This window comes from Toxotes jaculatrix, chromosome 24 (genome assembly GCF_017976425.1).
Source record: "Toxotes jaculatrix isolate fToxJac2 chromosome 24, fToxJac2.pri, whole genome shotgun sequence".
In the NCBI taxonomy this organism is placed as follows: Eukaryota; Metazoa; Chordata; class Actinopteri; family Toxotidae; genus Toxotes; species Toxotes jaculatrix.
Window position 1 is genome coordinate 9,940,978 of NC_054417.1, and position 21,284 is coordinate 9,962,261.

A 21,284-nucleotide genomic window follows, 5' to 3' on the forward strand; every position below is an offset into this window, starting at 1 on the left:
CGGTAAAGACATCACTCACGTCCCATTCGCAAACACAGAGGACAGAAGTCTCTTAGGACGTGTCTCAGGGAGAATGTCACTGCTCATAAACACAAAGGCGAGCGAAAATAAAACAACACCATCTATTTCTCTCACACCTGCTCCTCCATGACGCCCCAAATCACACTTTGAAACACACTGCAAACCAGAAACTTGACACTCTGCTTCAAATCCATGACATTCATAAAGTATCTGCTTGGACATTAGCACATGGAATTAGGAAACATCATCCTACACATCTCCGTTACTCCCATCTACTCTGTTACCATCAATGTCAACTCTGTCTCCTTCATGTTTTGTGTTACACATTGTGATGGGATATGCTTCTTCGTGGGCAGCAAACTGATGACAGGCTGTGTCACGACTAACACTCTTACTACAACACATTTCAATGCATTGTACACCTGTAGACCTCCTTGGAAACTTTTCCATGTAATGAGTTTATAGATACCAAAGTCATATTCAAGAAGGTGTGTTTTGACTTTATATCACAGTTGGAGGTAAAATCAAATGTACCCCTCATTCTGCAATGGGCCAGAAGCTCATTATACCAGCATAGCTTGCACACACACAGGAGATGGGTGATGGCCTTATTCATAAAATTCACACCAAATGCTGCCATGACACACCTGACCACAACCTCCCTCACTACTGGTACACACCAGCAGAAAAGTACCTCATGGTGTACACTGCCACACTGCACGTGTACCCGCACATGACACTAAAGGTCAGAGTCATACGACGCTGAGCTAACAAAAGAATCACGCCTTACCCGTGGCCGATATCTCCCCACGCGTGGTCGCCATCTTGCCCAAAGTAACTTCGCGCGACAAACCGGAATGGAAGTGGTTCTCCGAGGGTCAATCCACATCCACATTCTGCACAGACTCTGGACACAGACATTCGGCTTCAGTACAATGGCAACATCACTAAACACATTTTATCTGCCACGGGAACTGACACTGACTTAGCCGTGTCTCCTTGCCTGCAGCCCCTGGCCCCTGACTCTGGTTTCCCTCTCCTGCCTCTGACCTCATTCTCATCATCCCTTCTTTCATCAACTTTCCACATCACTCTGACTACACAGGCATCAGTACACAGACGGACAACAAGAACCTCTTTGTGAGCTCTCATCATCTGCTGGTCGTAATTACTGTAACTACTCCACCACAACATTTTGACGTTTCCTATCAACAACTGGCATACCTGCTCCAGCATTGAAGAAGCTGTATGCTGCTCACCTTTACACTAAAGCCACATTTAAACTGGGAACACTGTCTTCGTCCACTTGCACAGGCCATATGCTCTGGCTTTCAAAACAGTTTCCCCAAAGCTCCCACAATCCCCTGCCCTCCTGACTCTTCTCTTCGGTCGAGCGTTTGGGAGCGACGCCCGCACAGAGCTCGCAGCCTGGCCTTTGCAGAAGACATGATTCAGATGAAAGACAAATCAGCTGACACCTCCCCCCTCCTGTACGTTACACACGTGAGTTGGCCCACGGTTCTCTCCTCACCAATTAACACACACTTGATTACACTGTTGACTTGTCCCTAACGTTCTTACATGTGTTTATGCACTATGACCTTGACGGATGCCTAGTTTGCATTCAAACATAACTGGCATATCGATATGCAAAACCTCAATCAAAGAACCCTCTTTAAAACAAATGAGCACGTGGATGCCCAGCTGGGGAAGGGACCAGAATTAACATTTGTCACCTTTTTGGGGTGATGGGAGAGTAAAAAATGGAACAGAAGCTGCTTATGGTCTTTCCTTGGCCTACTTACGCTTACAGTGACTTAGCCTAACCCACTGCAGACAACTCTGCCTTCACACATACTGCCTACAGACAGAAATACAAAGACACTCTGCTGACGACAACAGTTTACATCACAAAAAGCTCATCTCCATGACTATGACTTGCAAACAATCTGATCTAACACATCGCTCTTTCAAAAGACAAACTCATGCTGCACAGAGCCGTCTCGTTCTTCACTACAACTACTAACACTTGACTGATTTCATACAACATAGCTGCATCAGTCTTTGCTCTAACTTCAGGTGTCCAAAAACTAACCTACAGGACAAGACTACTACTACAGACAGACTACAGACCCAATCAAAGACCACCACCCCAGCACACAGTGAGTGAGTCTAATGACTTATAAGCATTGTTTGCCCACAGAGACGCCGCACATTAAAACCTTGGGAAACGTGCAAAGGAAGCCGTCGGGACGGGGCAGGTTGTGTGTGTGGTCTCTTACCTTCTCGGCACACGCCTTGAGGAGAAAAGACGACAAAGAGCTGACGTAGGTCGCTGCAGGGAGACGGCTGGACGGAGCTACAGTGGGTTACAGCTTGTGTTTGAAGTACAAGTGGGATGAGGAACCTCTACGATCCATCATGTGGATTATGGATCCGCGTTCCCCTCTGCAGACACAACAGCAAAATAAAACAGAAGTCTAGAAAGACAGGAAAGCATCCTGGAGCAGTCTTCCTCCTTCCCTTAACACTGACAACAAAAGTCCAAGAAACAGACATACACATAAGCAATGATTAAAATAGTGGCAACACTCCCACTGGCACGTCCTCTCCACCCTCTGGAGTTCCACAACACTGACATCTGGTGGTATCCTTGTAGATTACACCCTGCCCCACCAAACTCACAAAACACCAAACACTTGCACTGTTTAGAAAGGCGGTGTCAGATCTAATTTTCAGTTTTATTACAGGTTTCACTTTTATTACAGTAACTCCAACTACTAATCACCTTCACATTTAAACTTCATCCACTTGCACAGGCCATATGCTCTGGCTTTCAAAACAATTTCCCCAAAGCTCCCACAATCCCCTGCCCTCCTGACTCTTCTCTTCGGTCAAGCGTTTGAGCAGGACACCCGCACAGAGCTCGCAGCCTGGCCTTTGCAGAGGACCTGATTCGGATGAAAGACAAATGACATGACACCTCCCTCTCCACTCCTCACCCGTCTGTACGTTACACATGTGAGTTGGCCCACAGCCCGTCCGCATTCAGACATAACTGACATATCGATATGCAAAACCTCAATCAATGAACCTTCTTTAAAACTACTGAGTATGTGGATGCCCAGCTGGGGAAGGGACCAGAATTAACATTTGTCATCTTTTTGGGTTGACGGGAGAATGAATAATGGAACAGAGGCTGGTTATTGTCTTTCATTGGGCTACTCACGCTTACTTACAGTGACTAAGCCCAACCCTCTACATCCTGATTTACCGTCTTCAAGACAACTGTGCTTTCACACATACAGTCTACAGACAGAAATACAAAGAGAACTCTGCTGACGACAACAGTTTAAATCACAAAAAGCTCAGCTGCGTTACTTTGACTTGCTAACCATCTGATGTCACACGTTGCTCTTTCAAAAGACAAACTCATGCTCTGACTGTGCACGATATGCTGCACAGAGCTGTCTCATTCTTCAGTACAATAACTAACAATTGACTTATGTCATACAACACAGCAGCATCCGTCTTAGCTCTAACTTCACTTGTGGCTGAGGTGTCCAAAAACTAACCTACAAGACAACACTTCACACTACAGACCCAATCAAAGACCACCAGCCCAGCACACAGTGGAAGTCCAGTGACCGCTCCCTATGAATGAGGGAAACTTGAGACAACTACAAGCCCTGCTGAAATTAGCTCGCAGGGAATCTGCTCACTGACCTGGGAGTGAGTCTAATGGCTTACAAACATTGTTTGCCCACAGAGACGCCGCACATTAAAACCTTGGGAAACGTGCAAAGGAAGCCGTCGGAACGGGGCAGGTTGTGTGTGTGGTCTCTTACCTTCTCGGCACACGCCTTGAGGAGAAAAGACGACAAAGAGCTGACGTAGGTCGCTGCAGGGAGACGGCTGGACGGAGCTACAGTGGGTTACAGCTTGTGTTTGAAGTACAAGTGGGATGAGGAACCTCTACGATCCATCATGTGGATTATGGATCCGCGTTCCCCTCTGCAGACACAACAGCAGAATAAAACAGGAGTCTAGAAAGACAAGAAAGCATCCTGGATACGTCTGCCTTCAAGAGCCGTCCTCTGGAGACCAGCCACCTTCGGATTCACTGGAAGAACATCACAACATTGACAGTGATCTTGACCCACACAGTGAATTCAGGCAGGATCCTCTGCATCATCATGGATCCTCCACACAGCTTTGGAGGTGGCAGGTCCAATCCCAGCCACAGCCTCTGGGACCGCAGACGGGCCATCCGTCAGAACATAGGCACTTCCTCGCAGACCTTCATGTGTAAAACTCTCTGAAAGGACCGATACTCTCGTCTTCTCATTGACTAGTAAAGCCAGCCGACACACTTTGCAGATGCGGAGAACGGTGGACTACTGAGCTCGGCTGTGTCGACTCAGCTGCCTCGCCCAATTGGACTAAAAGAGAGAGACACAAAGAGACAAAAGGAGTGGGGGCAATCGAGAGCAGAAGGACAGAGAACGCAGCACAGTGCAGGCTCTACATCATATAGAATGACAACAAGACTAAATATCATAAAACAACCATAGCTGAATACGTAACTACACTACTAACAACACAAACACTAACAACAGCAGAACTCTTGATACTTGTGAATATTCTTTGTCCGGTCATTCATCTCACTCACACTCATTACGGAGCAGTCGCTGGCCCCGCAGCCGCCGACCCGGACTCCGCAGCCCCGAGAGCAGATGTACCTGCAGAGAGAGAACGAGGAAAACTCCAGCGCAGGGAGAAAGCGCAGTTACAAGACTTCACATTAGCAACTACAACATAAATAAGATTGACCACATATTTGGCTGTAGTTTGTTCTGTTTTTTTGACAACGATCCCCCAGTGTGACTCACCTGTTTTATTTCCTCTGTGATTTCTTACATTTTGGATTTCTTTTTAACATTCACTCACCTTACATTCTGTACATTACGCTCTCACAATGATGACTTTCTTTTATTTTTTACTTTTTATTTTTTTTGGTAAAACAACAACATACAAAATACATTTGGATTTACAGCTTTCACTCAGTTGCTCGGTCCCTTGTTACATTGGTTCCCCCTCAGACACAAAGTCTCTGGACATTTTAAACAGGACCACGGTCAAACGGCCACGCAACCTCATGTAAGGCACTTTTAGCTTTAAAAGGACGAGGCAGCCGTGTTTCTAAGGCATCGCTACGCTCGGCAGCGCATTCTTTATGCGTGATAAATATAAAGCGTTGAAAATAAATAGTGTCTCTCGGCTCTTACGACAATCCCTTCCGGGCCGGCTCGCCTTCCGCCGCGTCAACTCCAGAGCTCGGCGCTCTCACAGAGCCGTCTCAAAGATAACCACGTCCGCATGCCCGTTCGAGAGCTTGGGCCGGCTTCCGTTCTCGTATGCCTGGAAACGCATCGTCTGTAAGTCTCCGTTTCACTTAAACTCTGAACAACAACTTGCTTAGACATATGACAAGAGTATTTACAATGCGAGTCAAACTCACCTGTCTAGCGGCCTCCGCTAGGGCCACCGCCTCCTGTTTGCCCGTCTGCTGCACCATTTTATAAAAGATGCCGTTGGGATCTTGAAGCAGGGTGTGCGGCTCGTCATAGGCGTGGATTTTCCCTGCGTCTAGAACCTAAAGACACAATCCATCGTGTGATTATGGCTCCGCATGCGTGATCTTTTTTCATTACGTCTGTATGCACCACACATCAACATCAGAGACGACGAAGCATTCCGATTCATGATCGCCACTCAAAATGCTAAAAGCCTGCGTGTCTAAGAGTCAGAGTCACCTACTGCTGGAGGTGTTGACAATTGACCACTGCAGAGACACAACAAAACACTCACCAGTATGCGGTCGCTGTCTATGATGGTGTTGAGCCGATGAGCGATGGTGAGCACGGTGCACTCTCTGAACTTTTCTCGGATGGTCCTCTGGATCAGTTCGTCCGTCCTGCGGAAACCGTGAGCACAAACGCAAAACATTACCCTTGGGTACAAACAAATGCAAAACCGTTGATTTTAAACCTTCTGTGCCGCTTCTGTGCCGTACCTGGGGTCCACGTTGGCCGTGGCCTCGTCGATGACCAGGATGCGGTTCTTCCTCAGGATGGCCCTGGCCAGACACACCAGCTGTCTCTGGCCCACGCTAAAATTGGAGCCCGACTCGGCCAGAACCGTCTCTAACTTGCCGGGCAGCTCCTCCACCACGGACTTCAGCTGCACCTGCACACAAACAGGGAATTGTCAAGAATATACAAAGTCCCATTATTGTACCATTGTACCTTCGCCCTGTCTCCTTCGGGACATATTTCCTTTGCTCCGTGTCACGACGGGGGCAGCGGGAGGCCAGGGATTCGTACTCTCTGCAACTCATCTCAGCTTCTCATGAGTAGGACTGGGATATGCGTGTGGTGTGTCTCGGTACTGACCTCGTGCAGAACGTTCCACAGTTCCTCATCTGTGTGTTGCTTAAAAGGGTCCAGGTTCTTCCTCATGGAGCCCGTAAACAGCACCGGGTCCTGGAAGAGCGGGAGATTCTGATATCGACCTCACATGTACGAGACAGAATTCCTACGGTCAAGGTAACATGAGTTCCACTTGGAATTTTCTGAACGCTGCAGAAAACCTACTGCAAAAGGGACACTGGCGCAAGATCACAATTTAGACGTACCGACCGCAAAAAATGCAGGGCGCGGTTTGTTCGCCAGACACCGACGGACATCGTGACGAGTTCGTAAGTGTAAGCTTAACATTACGCGGCCGGTAAAGTACTTATTGTCTTTACCTGAGGAATGATGGACATCCTCTGGCGCAGGTCGTGGAGCCCCAACTCGGAGGTCAGAACACCGTCGATGTAGATCTTTCCCCGAGGCTCCGCCAGGCGGAACAGAGCCGAAACCAGAGAGCTTTTCCCGGCGCCCGTTCTCCCCACGATACCGACCTGACGTGTCAGAAAAAAAGAACGTCGGATTAGGCTCCGATTTGCCTCCACCCGACGCCGCTCGGGCGTTCAAAGGCAAAGGCGAGTCACCTTCTCTTTGGGTCTGAACGTTGCTTTCAGGTCGTGCAGCACCAGTGGTCCGTCTCCGCTGTAAGAAAAGTTGACCCCGTCAAAGGTCACTAGGCCTTTGCTCGGCCAATCGGGAGGAGGACGCTTTTGAGTTTCCCAGGGTGCTTCGCTCTCCAGTTCGGTGTACTCCACTACTCTCTCCACCGACGTCATCTGAAGACAGCAGAGAAGCAATATACGCTCGTGACTACGCACAACTGCGGCAAGTTACCGACAACCCGCTCACCTAAATAAATCGCACATTTCCTGAAATACATAGTGTTACAAAAAATCTTGAAAGACAGAATGAACATCTTACCATGTTCTCCACCTCTGCGCTCTGCCTGACGCCCCACTGGAACATGCCCATCAGTGTGACAGAATAAGTCAGAGCCAAGCCCACAGAGCCAGCATCCAGCTCTAAAAAAAAAAAGGCCAAATAATATATTTGCTTTTCACTACTTTCCATCTTTCGATCACTAATCATCAGCATACAGTGTGAATTTCCCTCGGGGATGAATAAAGTATCTATCTATCTACAGTCTCTTCCCATATCCCACAGAATCCTGCTACGCATCATTTACATTTAATATTTCAACATGTATAACAGCATGTAGCCAACGTGTAAGACTAAAAGATTAAAACTCGTCCTCACGGTCTCTCAGCAGCAGGCAGCCAAACGTGGTGACGGTAACAAAGATTGAGCAGATGCCGTCGAGACGGACGGCAAACCAGCGAGAGGTGGTCAGGAACAGGAACCAGGCCTCTGTTCGGGATGAGGAAAATACGTTAGTGACGCTGGAGTGACGAGACTCACGACAGCTTCTTACTGATGATTCGGGAAGCTAAAAGCGGTAGAGAACCCGAGTGCAGGTCCTGATGGGCGTCAAAAGCTTTCTGGAACCTCTCCTCGGCTCCGAAGGCTCGGATCGTCCACAGACCCTGGAGGGACGATGACAGGTGGGAGAAGACCGGACTCCGAGCTGCGGGAAGCGAAGCAAACAGATATTACGGACAGAGGGGTAGTTATTATAGCAAATGACAACAAATCCGAGTACGGAGGACGTGGAAATGAAAAAACGGGACGAGCGGCCGCGCTACGTTCCGTGCATGCCGCCGTTGCGCCGCGGGACACTCACTGGTAGACTCGAGGCGTTTGATGTCTCTGGAGGTCTGCAGGAAGTATCGACGGAGGTAGAGGAACACGAGGAGGAGGGGCAGCACAGGGATGAGGATCCAGGGGATCACCGACGCCGCCACGGCGATCACCCCAAGAATCTGCAGGAACACCTGTTCCGAGAAAGAAATACGAGGGTTGCGCAACTACCTCAAGCCATCTGGCTTGCTCGAAGATGGTGAGGAGATGCGTCCTCACCTGAATGAAGTCCACAAAAGTCCACGGCATGTTCGAGTCCAGCTGGCCGATGTCCTTCGAAAACCTGTTCAGTACTCTTCCTGAGGCGACACAGGGGACAAATGTCAAAGACTTGACCCCTCCCTTTTTGCCATCTGCAGACAACCTTGGACTACAGTGACTAATATTTGAGCCTTAACAATCTTCCTTGGTCATGTCATGGATGCCTCTCGCTCACCGATAGGGTTGATGTCGAAGAAGCGCACGGGCGTTCGGAGAATGGCGTCAAACATGCGGTTGTGCAGAGACTGTGCGCACCTCACCAGCACGTTGAACAGGACCAGGTTCCTGGCGAAGCCAAATATGATGGTGGCTGCAGTCAAACCTGTAAAAACAGCAGCAGCGTGTTATCCTTTTCCTCGCCGAAAAATCCCAGAGTAAACGAAATCCCACGTTTACACATTACCTCCGTAAACACCCAGGTAAAAATCCCTGTCCAGCTCTTGAGTGACGTTCTGTCCGTTCTGGACGACGGTGCCGTTGGCTGTTAGCTTCTCTTGCTCGTCGGCCCTGATACGTCAGAACGATGCACGGTTAAAATCGAGAGAGAAAGGAAAAACAAATATGACACAGAGGACATTTCCTTCTCTTCAAAGGATATTTTACTGACCAGTAAGCTAGCCACCAGTCCTGCATGATGTATGCGACCTGGAAGAGGAAAAAGAACATTTGGGGACAGTGACACTGTCAGATGTACCATGTACCCAATTGCCTTTTAAGATTCATACTTCTAATGCCGTTGCTTTGTCCACACTTTCTCCAACCCTTACAAAGTCAAATGAGAGCAATGTGAAATGATTTCGACTCTCCCTACCTGAGCCAAAAAGTTGACCAGTATCACAAACAGCAGAGTCACGACGTTGGCTCCCGCTCTCAGATATTTGATGTACAAACGTGCACCGATGGTTCCCTGAGCTCGACTCTCCTCCACCAACGTCTGCGCCGGCTCCGCCTGCCAGGAAAATGTGGATTAACGCAACCGGACGAGCATTGTGAGTGCACAATTAAGAACAATATTTCAGACAGACTGACGAGACCCTGGTGCGGTGAAGATCTGAGTCTAAAAGATCAGAGAAGACAGACAATGTACTGACCGGTAAGTGGTCTCCGTCTTTGACCGAGTGCACGGAGGAGGTCTGAGAGAGCACTGAGTTCTGAGACAGAGTTCTGTTTCTGGCGGCGATGTCTTGAGGAGGCTGCTGCTGTGGTTGCTGCTGTTGCTGCTGCTGCTGCTGCTGCTGCTCCTCGTCCTCCTTATTCAGCAGGGAGGTGAAGTCCAGTCCAGACTGCTGCAGCTCTGTGTACGTTCCCTTTGCCACCATGTGACCCTGAGCACACACACACACACACAGTGAGAACACAATGCGCATCTATTCTCGTGTTTACATAAAGTTTCAAGCTTACGTTTAAGACACGTCTTTATACAGAGATACTGGCACTGACATTTGGAAACACTTTCAAATAAATACAACCCCTGCAGTCTGTCCACTCATTATATGAGGTGATCCCTTGTGTGCAAAGTGACAGTTTGACCTGAGGGTGGTGCTAGAGGACAGCTCCCAAACCACTTCAGTAGTCCTATCACAGTTCATGACAAACTTTCCATTTGATTTAAAAATTTAGTATGGACGTTCTGGGGACCACAAATGTCCTCTGTCCTCTGTTCATGTTCTGTATCATCAATGTCCAAAAAATTGCCTTGTAAATCTTCCTGCTCAGCTCCAGTCAGTGTCAGCCGTCTCATCTAATGTGACCCCACACAAACAACAAGAACATAGTAACAGGTGCTACTGAGGTGACGGAGACAAAGGAGGAATGGTTTGACGTGAGTTTGGTGCTAAAACAAATGTCTTTTTGAAGCAGAGCGGTCCTATGGGATGAGACGGTCACATGAAAGGTTGAAGGGATTTGTACAGGAGGCGATGTTACACAACGCTGTCAGGAGTAATAACAACATTTCCCTGGACACAGACCTGATTAAAGAGCCTGAAGCAGCTGTTGGAGATAACACATTAGCGCTTATTTGACTGTACAGGCGGTTCATGCACAGTGCCCAGTGGGTTAAAAGCTAAAATAAATATGTGCTGTCCACATTCACAAGTTGCATGTGTTTTGTGAGAGTGTACATCCCCGTACACGCAGTGAAATATGGACATGGGTCATGGTGATCTGACTGCGCACCAACCTCCTTCAGGACCAGAATCTCGCTGGCCGCTTTCAGGTACTGCAGCTGGTGCGTGACCAGGATACGAGGCTTGTTCCTCAGCAGGCCGCAGATACACCTGACACATAAAGGTAAAGATGGTGTCAGTTTACAGCACTCGTCCACACCCGTCTTTCTAACAAAGTAAACACTTACAATTACAACACATTTTCACATCCACTTGCTCTGTGTGCCTTCAAATGCCTTATTACACTAGTTATGTAATGGTCTGTGGGGCTGTATTATCCAAGAGGAAGAGTGGGGCCAAGTCCAATTGTCTGTCTGACACTAGCGGCACCGCACCTCTTCCTGCCTTAGTTCTTAGTTCCTTAATCTTTGTCTGTTCTCACTTGAGATGCAGTTTGTTACCAAGCGATAGAACAACGGTCTTAACTAATGGGCCGCTGCTGATAGCCATCGCTCGGTAAACTACAGCTGAAAACATCACGTACAGTAACAATGCACATACGTTTCCGTTCCTCTTTTTACGGGAACTTTGTCCCGCTGTGATCGGACACCGGAGGCTTTCCGCTCCAGCTTTGAAGCACTCTTCAGGGGGGAGTGTTCACCAAAACACCCCAGCATGTTCCTGTTTGGCACTTTGGTACATCTAATAACCCCCCCCCCCCCCCCCCCCCCCCCCCCGCCAGTACATGGGACCTTAATCGGCTGCTCAAATATCTGTATATGCAAACATGTAGATGGATGTATGGAAACAATACAACCACACACACACAACAAACTGGGTGGGTCACATGTGCGGAGCACTGCAGTTCATTCCTCAAACATGTTTCAATCTAAAGTCACTCACTGTTCGAAGAGGTGTCTCCCGACCTCAGCGTCCACAGCGCTTAAAGGATCATCCAGGAGGTAGATGTCTGCCTCCTGATACACAGCCCTGAAAACACACACGACTCTGTTAGCATCCGCTAATCACGTGGAACGCCGTTTGTTTTTCTTACTTGCAGAAAGAGTAATTGCATACTCTTTCTAATATTATCTACAGAGACGCCGCAAGAGCTGCACTTGAAGGGGCCAAGAGAAGAGGAAAGAGAAGTTGGGACAATGCAGGTTTCATGAAGACAGCAAGATTAAAAGTAATGAGAGGACAGTAGCATGATTAGTAATGGGACTAATAGCAATACAAACAACAACAAAAGAACTCATGATGGTCAAGACTAATAATGACAATGAATGGCACCAGTAATGGGGGCAGTAGATCCACAGCAGCAGATCCAGACTCTACAGCTCAGAGGGCAAATATATCTCACATTCTTATATCATACAATTTCATCCTTTTCATAATTACAAAAGGGACTATTTATCTAATCCTCCTTTCTACACAACTTCCCTCACAAACAGGTCTGATTTAAACCTGTCCTACTACCTTGCCAGGTTGACACGAGCTTTCTGTCCCCCACTGAGTGTGGCTCCTCTGTCTCCGATCAGTGTCTGGTCTCCGTCCGGGAGCAGCTCCAAGTCCTGTGCAAAAGGACACCACAACATTTTGTTATTATTACCTCAAACGTGAATAATGCACTTGTCCTATGTCCAGACTGTAAAGTGTCATGTCTTTGAATGTTGAACGACAAATTAAAACGTCTCCTCTTGGACTTTACAGAATTGCGATTTCTTTTCTCCCACATTTTTTCCCACATGCGCTCATCGATGGATCGGCTAATACATCCTATAGTCTGCGCACATGTACAAACAGTTAGAAAACCTGTGAAGAGGACAGGTCTGTCGAAACTCGGTTACTCCATTGCACAAAGTAAGAAAACGGGGGCAATCATTACACAAGCTGAAAATAAGCTGAGTCACTCACCGGCGTGTGTGACTCAGCACATTGCTGTTTTGACACGAGAGCTGACAGGCGCATTATATAACAGCATATAAAGAGATGAACCTGGTTTATGGTATATAGATAAGTCACATATTAAGTGAGAGAGACTGTGTGTTTCTGTGTGTGTGTGTGTGTGTGGCATGCAATACCACCACAATAGGTCCCATCAAATGCAGCGGATGTGTTTGGTCCGAATTTATTCCGCAGTGCTGTTTTCTTTTATTTGGCTAAAGTTAAAGTTCATACTGCTCGGTTAAAAGTGCACCGCGTGGCACGACTCACGAGTAACTCATTAATTAGGACGCTGCTTCAGTAACCTGCTCCTGCCAGGGCACAGATACTGACAGTTAAGTGCAATCATAGTTCACACTCAGACATCTGACTGACCAACTGGTATCTTGTATCTTAAGATATGCAGTTATGACCAAGGTCTTAGGAGTTCAGCTCTGACCCAAAGGAAGCAGTGAATGAGCCTTTAGCACACTAACAACACAGAGATTAGACTGACCCGCACGGTTAAGGATAAGAGTCTCACAGATGGAGATCTCACTGACCCGAAATCCATAAAGAAACGTGCAAACACTTAAAGTTACAAAGCAGCCTGAGGAAGTCCATGACAGTCTGTGGAGTTTCATGCTACAGTTCACATAAAGTGACATCACAGGCAAGAAAATCAAGCTGCTGCCTGAGGCTCATTTGTCAGGTGTGCTGATAAAGACGGAAGGATCCGCTGGATTTTAGAGCTAATGTGGCTTCTGTTTTTCCTATTACTTAAGAGCGCGGCTGCCGCCATTCTTTGTGGTCCCGCAATCAAAACCACATTGATTTTAAAACATAACAATGTCTTGATGATATAGAGAAAAGGAAATAGTTGTGGCATTATGAGCACCTATTTACAGTAGATTGGAGCTCTGAAATACAGTCACACAGAAATTTCTCGTGTCAAATAACCACAGCTGCTCACAATTTGGCAAGAAATACAGTTTGAATACGACGCCACGTCCCAGGGTGAGAGGCTCATTGAGAAAACTGTCTAAAGCATTAACATACAAAGGTGCTGATGTGAAAATAGTGGCGTAAATCAACTTTACTGCTTTCACAATCACATAAATAGTTACATGAAAAACCACAAAGCCGCAATGAATGCAATTAGTGGAAATCAATCACTTTATCTTATCTCGTTAGCTTCCCTCTGTTGACGCTGCTGCTGTTTCGTAATGTGTCCGCAAATATTTATATCTCGGCTTACATTTAATATTTTGCTCCTTATCTGATGGCGTAGCGGTAATGGATTGCGATCGAGAGCCCTGCCTGGATTTATTATTTGTTCCGCCCTCTTTCTTCCGGCGCACGTTGGCTCGGCGTGAAGTCCTTCGAGAATTTCTAATGCAATAACTCAAGTAACTCACCCTCTTCAAAGCGCAGGCTCTGATGACTCTCTCGTATTTCTGTACGTCCAGCTCTTTCCCAAACAGGATGTTGCTGCGGATGGTTCCGGGGAAAACCCAGGGCTGCTGGGCGGCGTAGGTGAGCTGACCTTTGACCTTCAGCACACCCTTTTCATTAGGCAGCTCTCCCAGGATGGAGCTCAGCAGGGAGGACTGAACGGACACGAGGGAAACAAAGAAAGCTGATGTGAGCCGACTGACGAGGTACGACAAATGGACACAAACCACCTTAACTAGTCCGCATGACGAGTGAAACGTGTCCACGACTGACCTTTCCGGCTCCCACTGGTCCTATTATGGCCAACAGCTGATTTGAGTTTAGGTTGAGGGAGATGTTCTGCAGAGACGGAGCATCCAGACTCTGTAAGGGATTCACAACATATTTCAACGTCATAATAAGGCCGAAAATTAAATGTTACCAGCAGCACAGAGCATACTTGGAATAAAGTACGCCCAATTGAAATAAGCAGTTTAAACCTTTGAAGACTAAAGAGCTCTTTATTTTTACCTGCGGCCTAAAGGCTTCATATTCTTAAGGTTTCAGTTGTACGCTCTGCTGTGCGTACTCAGATCACCGTATTCCCCAAAATGTGAAACAATGCTTTCCTCCTCATTGTCATGTCTGAGAATGTGGGAGGTGGGCATTTTTGTATTATTCCCAACATGAGATAATCTAAGACAACGGAGAGTTAGTCAGCCCTCAAAGCGACTTCAGGGATCCCGGTTTTTGAACAGCTTCCCACTTCTTGACCGTGCGCCCACAAAAGAGGACCAAACTGTGCTCGAGACGGTGGCCGAGAGTTACTAAATTCTGAGGAACCCGAGAGGACAAAGACTGAAAGACAGTCTGAAAAATGCTACCTTTGACAGACTAATCATTTTTGCCGTTTCCAACAGCCTACATGTTATCTATTGGGTTTTTAGAAACCAGTGCAGACCTTGTCCCAGTAGCAGATGAGGTCCTGGATCTCCACAGAGGCGTCCTTCCTGTCCTCCTTTGCCAGTGTAGCGCTACTTTTTGTGATCTCCTCCAGCATCAAGAACTCCTGGACAATAAAAAAAATAAAGAGCCAAGCTTACTTAGAGTCTTACTTAATCCCATCAGTCATAAACTTTAAATCGCTTCCATTATTGCCTCCGCAAGTATTATGTAACGTGTACACGTGAATGCTAGGGACTTATTTTCCATGGAGCCTTCTTCTGTAGTAATCAGGTAAATCATTAGTTCATGTTTTATTTTATAACTGTCAGTTTAACAAGTTGAAAACTACATTTCAAGATGATCATATGTTTAAGAGAGAAACAAAAGAAAAGGTGTGGAAGGGACAGGAAATTCTACTTGATGCCATGGCAGAGAGGCAGCGACTGGATTCAGTGATGAGTCACCGGCACCCTGAACCTTCATATCAGCAAAATAACTGGACAGAGATCAACTTCACACGCACGGCTTAAAACGCACAGTTCCGACTGTTGAACACGAATTCCGACAGGTTTAGTTTGGCGAACTGAACTCTGATGTTTAAAAGGACCCCACCTGAATTCTCCGGATACTGACGCGGCTCTCGAACAGCTTCTCGATGGCGCTGGGGAAGAACAGCGTGACGGTGAGTCTCACGGCGGTGTAGAGCGACACCGTCACAAACACGCGACTGGCTGAGATGGTATTTCCCAGAAGCACGTAGAGAGTGAAGGTGATGAAGACGATGATCTTGCTGGCGCAAAAGAAGGAGGCCATGTTGAGACCTCGCAGGTAGGAGCTCTTCATGATCTTGGAGATCTCCTTCCTAAAAAGACAGACTTCACGTGACTTGACATCACATGTGGACTACATGCGCTCTCAAACTGCCTCTATAATAGTCAACAGTTGGCCTGTATTAGAAGCACGTGAATCTACTAAGGTTTGCCCTTAAGCCTGAGATGAAACTCCTAACTCAGCACACGCAAACGAGAGGTGTGAGGCCTTTAGCAGAGCCCGGCTACATGTGGTAGGAGCAATGGAGCTGTGGATGGTCGAACAGGTAGCTGTGCCTGCAATACACTGGTCAGATTGCTCTCACAGAGGCCCAGACTCCTGTATGGAAACTCTAAGTTAGACTGATAGAACAGTTACTATCTTTTGATACCAGTTAGACCAGTGACTTATAAACTGAATGTTGAGGAACACTGGACTGTTTTTTACCTTCTGACCTCAGAGACCAGAGCAGCAAAAGGCTTCTCCCAGGCGTACATCTTGATGATCCTAATTCCAGACACCACTTCATTCATTGTGCGGATCCTGCTGTCAGTCAGAACTGCTGTCTTGCTCCTGTGGAGAAACGTAGAAAATAACAGTGAAATACTGCTGGAATACAGCCGGACACAAAGCGTGAAGCGATCAGCCTGATTAGAAGTTGTGAACCCATGTGCTGTGTGCGTGTGAGCTTTTACCTGAACTTAGAAAAGAGCCTTCCAAACAGGGTCTGCACAGGCATCAAGAACATGAGGACCACCATGCCCGCCAGGCACGACGGGCCGATCTCCGACCACAGCAGCCCCACGACCGCGGCCGCCTGGAGAGGCCCGACCCACAGGAAGTGCAAGAAGATCGTCACCTGGGACAAATGAGATACTCAGTAACACATCTGACTCACAGTGACAGCTCATGTTAGGCATGAAGAAGCTTGTGCACCCGTCTCCTATCGTTCTTTAATGGGCAGTTTTTTTTTTTTAGAGGCAGAGTCAGTCAGCAGGGACTTTCACAAGACTTTCTCCAAACCGGCACGAGGGCGTGACAAGGTATGACTGAGAGGAAACGCTGCCAAGAAACAATATCCCCTGAAGAAACTGTGGCGTTTGCACAGCAGGCTACGACCCCACCGATTAACCTGAAACGCAACACTCCAAACACACAAACTGGGTTTGGTGCCATAAAGGCTGAAGGCATAATCGAGCCTGAACCTCACGCTAGCAAGGGAGCTGCCAGAGTGAATACAGCCAGAGCAACACTGACACGAGACACTGTTACCACACACGTAATCAAAACTTATGTCATTACCCCATCAAAGCCTCATACCTGGCAGCTTACAATCCTGCCAGGAACTTAAACCTTACATGAGTGGTGACTTGCAAAATTAGATCAGACACATTCCTTTAGTTTAAACCTCGACACGACAATCTCATTCTCCATGTAATGCATTACGTGGCCCGGTCCGTATCCACGTAGATTCTCCATCATCGAGATAGTAATGCATCTGCAGCAACTGCAGCAAGAACCGCAGCCTGTGTGCTTTCCTTTTCCAAAAGCCTTAAATTTCACATACGTCATCAAACTTGTTGACGTCATTGGACAGGAGGTTGACAATCTGGCCGGTGGTGGTCTTCCCCATGGCTGAGCTGCTGAGACACAGAGCCTGAGAAAAGACAGGAAACATCGTCAGTGGACCGACATCGGTCGCAAACGCCTACATCACACAAAGAGCTCAAAAACAGGTCTTTCAGATTTGTTTTGGTTTGCACAAACCCATTCAGAGGTTCTCGTTAATGTTCTCACTTGTATTCTGCTTTTGTGGCTTTACTCCCTCCTAAATACAGATCTTAAAGGATTACATGACAGAACTTGGCAGACTGTGTCGAGCACAAGAATGCGGGAATGATCTTTAGTACCCTTGATGTGCGAGTTGACTGTGCCTTCCCTGACAATTAACCAGAACTTCGTGTTCTCCTTTATCAAGCGCAAACAATGTGCCTTCCCACTGACCTTCTTGTAGATCATGTGACACATGGCCACTCTGATCTTCATGCCTGTTCTCTGGACATGGTAAAAGTAGAGGTGATGGAGCACTGCCAGGCCGATGGTGCAGATGGACAAAGCCGCGGCGTAGCCGAGGGTCTCGTGCAAAGCCGTCTTGTTATTTGGGTCGTAATCCTCAAAGTACCGAATCATCTTCCCCAGGATGACTGGCTGGATCACTTTAATGACCTCCTGATAGGCGGGGAAAGACATGAAGAAGGGTGAGCGTCACGACATGATAATGGCAGCGTGAATGCAATGAATGATTGTATTCCCTGGGCTCTGAAATGAATGACTGATAAATCACTGCATCTTCTGATCAAAATCTGATCAGGGCACTGCTTTGGTTATTGGGCTGACATGAAATCAACACACTGAATTATTCGTTACCGTTGCTTCGTGTTGCACACGCTGCAGACAAACCAGCCGATACAATTGCCGCTCTATAAATCATGTGTCTGTTTCTTTATGCTGACCTCAATGAGAGTAAAGAATCCCAGCACTGCATATGGCTTCCAGTAGCACCTGATGATGACTTTGCTGAGACTTGGCGTCCGCATTTCTTTGGCAGCCTTCTGGCCCTCGCGATCCCAGTATCTGTTATGTAAAGATGCCACGTTAGGTGATGCATTTTTTTTTTTTGGCATAACGACAGGTACAGCTTTGCGTCCATATGAGTCAGGACTCGTCTCTGAGGCAGAGTTCAGATTAAGTGCATAATAAAAGACATGCTTTCCTTTCACCAGACAATAATGCTCGCAGCAATATATAATAATAACAACATAAGTGCTATAGCACTTTGATGATCACAGCTCAGCACTCTCATGTTTAATCCTTGAAGCTCTCAGTGTGAACAGATCAGAATTTGGTATATTTCAATGTATTAAGCTGCAGATATTGGCTTTTCACATTTCATTATAATTCATTTAGGCTAATAAAGTTAGCAGGTAGGGCGCACAAAGGTAAACAGGACATTTTCAGCTGCAGATTATTACAATGCTGTTCAACAGTGTGGCAACAATGAAGCTGACACAGAAAAAAAACGTTTATCAGGCTTGTACTTGTTAGCAGCATCAATTCAGTGTTTTGTCACGGGATTTGTGGACAATAAGAAAAATATAGAATATTATCAGACTTAACAGATCCCTCCAGATATTACATAAATATTTATCTATGATCCAGTTATGACGTAAATGACACTGTAAAGTACTACAATAAAACAAAAACAAATTAACTTAAAAAGAAATAGACTTTGTGCGGTTGTAAAACTTGAAATGAGAAAAAAAAAACAAACAGAAATTTTACAGTAATTTCATGTCATTGTTGTGCCACTGGTGTAAATATGCCACGGCTGTTAATTCATTTTCCTTTTAGCTACGCAGTGGCTCAAAGGCGAGCTTGTCTCGGCTGTTTCCACCGCTGTGGAGAAACATAAACTAACAAATAATGACTCGAGACTAACAGCGCTGTGATGCCTCAAAGACAAGATTTCGTGCTCTTTCAGACGCAGGCAAAATCAAATTTCACTGTAAATTTAACAGCTGACAGTAAGCTGTTACACTACCGCTGGGAAAAAAAACTTTGCTAGAAAACAGACCATGAAAACACCCGTGTAACTAACAGATGACGACACAACCGGCGCATCTTTGTGTAGTCCTCGAGTTTATGTGGACTTGGTGTGGGTGTTTGTATTTGGCAACCAAACATAAACTCCAGTTTATGTTTGTTCCTCTTAGCATCTCGCATTTCATATGTACATATTTACTCCTTCGTCTGAGACACAGTTTGCCATTTGTCCAACACTGAATCATCAAGTTTGTAATTATAGGCTAAAACACAAAAATTCAGTTTGTTCTATGCTTGAATTTCAGAAACACAGACACATTGAATGAAGTTCTTTTAAGTTACAGCTGTGACAACTCTGTAGTGTTTGTAGTGTGAACGTGGTTGACCCGCTAAATTAAAACACAACCAGTGACAGTTCACTGTGGTAATTATTCACATGCTGAAACATGGTTTGACAAAGCGCCGCTCTACCTCTGCAGGTCTTGACCCAGATTCTCCGACCTGTCCTCCTCCAGCACTTCATACATGTCCCCCTCCTCCAGCCTGCGTTTGTACCCAATGCGGAACAAAGGATTGAGCCACCTGAATGAGGAACAGTCACAGGAGACAGTATAAGATTTGGAGAGAGAGAGAGCATCGGTTCTACATGGTGTTCCAGCACTTGCAGCTATTAACACTTGTCGGATGTACGAATGTGAGCAAGGAGCACTTTGTGTTTTCCATTTCAGTGCTGCTACAGTGCCTAGGGCAATGAATGTGGTCTGTGTTTTTGACTGAGAAATAGCACTACAACTTTCCCATTACACATGAGTCAGAGAAACAACGCTGCAGTTAGATTACAATCCACAGCCTCCACTTCGGCACTTAAGGCGACAGTTTAATTTAACTGACAGTGCTCAGTTTTCCTCACACCCAGACCACATTAGATCAGGTCCCAATCAAAAACCACAGTACCTAGACTTGTCAACACTGGACTAGATTATCCTAGAGAGGTTGAGAACTCTTTAGAATACAGTTTCAGATTTGCGAAACCTTTATGCTATTTCTGAAAACGCAAAAAGGTTGATTTCAACGTTGTTGTTGTTGTTGTTCTTTTGTTTTTTAATCACCCAGACCACATCAGACCAGGTCCAGATCCAATACCACTGCACCTAGACCTGTCAAATCTGGACTAGATTATCCCAAATAAGCCAAAGACTCTTTATTACACAGTTTAGTATAAAAACCTTTGTACTATTTAGAATACTTCAGGGCATAATTGTACATTTTAAGAATGTTTTGTAAACGTTTCTTTAACTTGTTATAACTGAAGAAAACATTGCGGGAACAAGCGGGGACTGGTGTCTGTGGATGTCTATTGACTTAAAATCAAAACTTTTCTCCCAGTGACAACTTTCCCCGACTAATTGTGAAATCGTGTGAAAACCCATTTACATTCTACCTAGCGGTGTGCGGCAGCTGCTCTGCCAGCGGTGGTTTCTGCTAGTTTTCACTTTACGCTTGTCTATCAATAGGTGAATTTCACTGAGAAGTAAACAAGTTAGATATATATTTGAATGTAGTGCGGGTAAGGTCACGTTTTTACAACCCCCCGTTAAGTTCTGTCGACTCACCAGAAAAATATCTTTGATAACAGACCCGCCGTCGCCGCCGGGTTGGTCTTGGCATCCTTGTCGATTTTTTCCATGGTAGCCCGCACTCAACACGTTGCTCTCCGTTCAACTTTCTCACCCTTATGAAAACTGCTGCTCCGGGCAACGTGAAGGGACCTCGGAGCTCACATCTGTCACACGGACACCGGAACTTCCTAGGTTCCTTACGTGTTCCTGAAGACACGCGAGCGAGAAGCACCAGAAAGTCCTGAAAGCAGCACCTTGACTGGCTCCGCCCCGCGGATGCCGACAAAGCTGCCCTGCTATTGGCTGAGCCTCCTGCTCTTCACTCA

At 46.6% G+C, this 21,284-nt stretch overlaps 1 protein-coding gene across 1 annotated transcript; it reads right to left on the reverse strand.

Moving 5' to 3' along the window:
- Positions 1-5,007: 5,007 nt before the first annotated feature.
- abcc4 (ATP-binding cassette, sub-family C (CFTR/MRP), member 4) lies at positions 5,008-21,215 on the reverse strand. The gene is made up of 31 exons (XM_041032631.1): positions 20,953-21,215; positions 19,811-19,921; positions 18,250-18,370; positions 17,741-17,965; positions 17,304-17,393; positions 16,432-16,595; positions 16,184-16,309; positions 15,539-15,788; positions 14,943-15,050; positions 14,276-14,365; positions 13,966-14,157; positions 12,101-12,195; positions 11,525-11,611; positions 10,696-10,792; positions 9,605-9,838; positions 9,325-9,462; positions 9,121-9,158; positions 8,917-9,020; positions 8,689-8,835; positions 8,472-8,551; positions 8,236-8,386; positions 7,960-8,079; positions 7,752-7,862; positions 7,416-7,516; positions 7,079-7,270; positions 6,833-6,988; positions 6,477-6,566; positions 6,098-6,270; positions 5,893-5,998; positions 5,543-5,677; positions 5,008-5,442 (listed from the first exon to the last, which is right to left on the reverse strand). Exons 1-31 carry the CDS (start codon positions 21,024-21,026, stop codon positions 5,368-5,370), a joined length of 3,981 nt encoding a protein of 1,326 aa, XP_040888565.1. The 5' UTR covers positions 21,027-21,215; the 3' UTR covers positions 5,008-5,367.
- Between the last annotated feature and the right edge of the window lie 69 nt (positions 21,216-21,284).

Coding starts and splice junctions, on each gene's coding strand:
- abcc4 (XM_041032631.1), bottom strand. CDS start 21,026: ATGGAAAAAATCGACAAGGATGCCAAGACCAACCCGGCGGCGACGGCG. Junction 19,922..20,952: donor TTATCAAAGATATTTTTCTG/GTGAGTCGACAG, acceptor TTCCTCATTCAG/GTGGCTCAATCCTTTGTTCC. Junction 6,567..6,832: donor GGATGTCCATCATTCCTCAG/GTAAAGACAATA, acceptor CCGCTCTTCCAG/GACCCGGTGCTGTTTACGGG.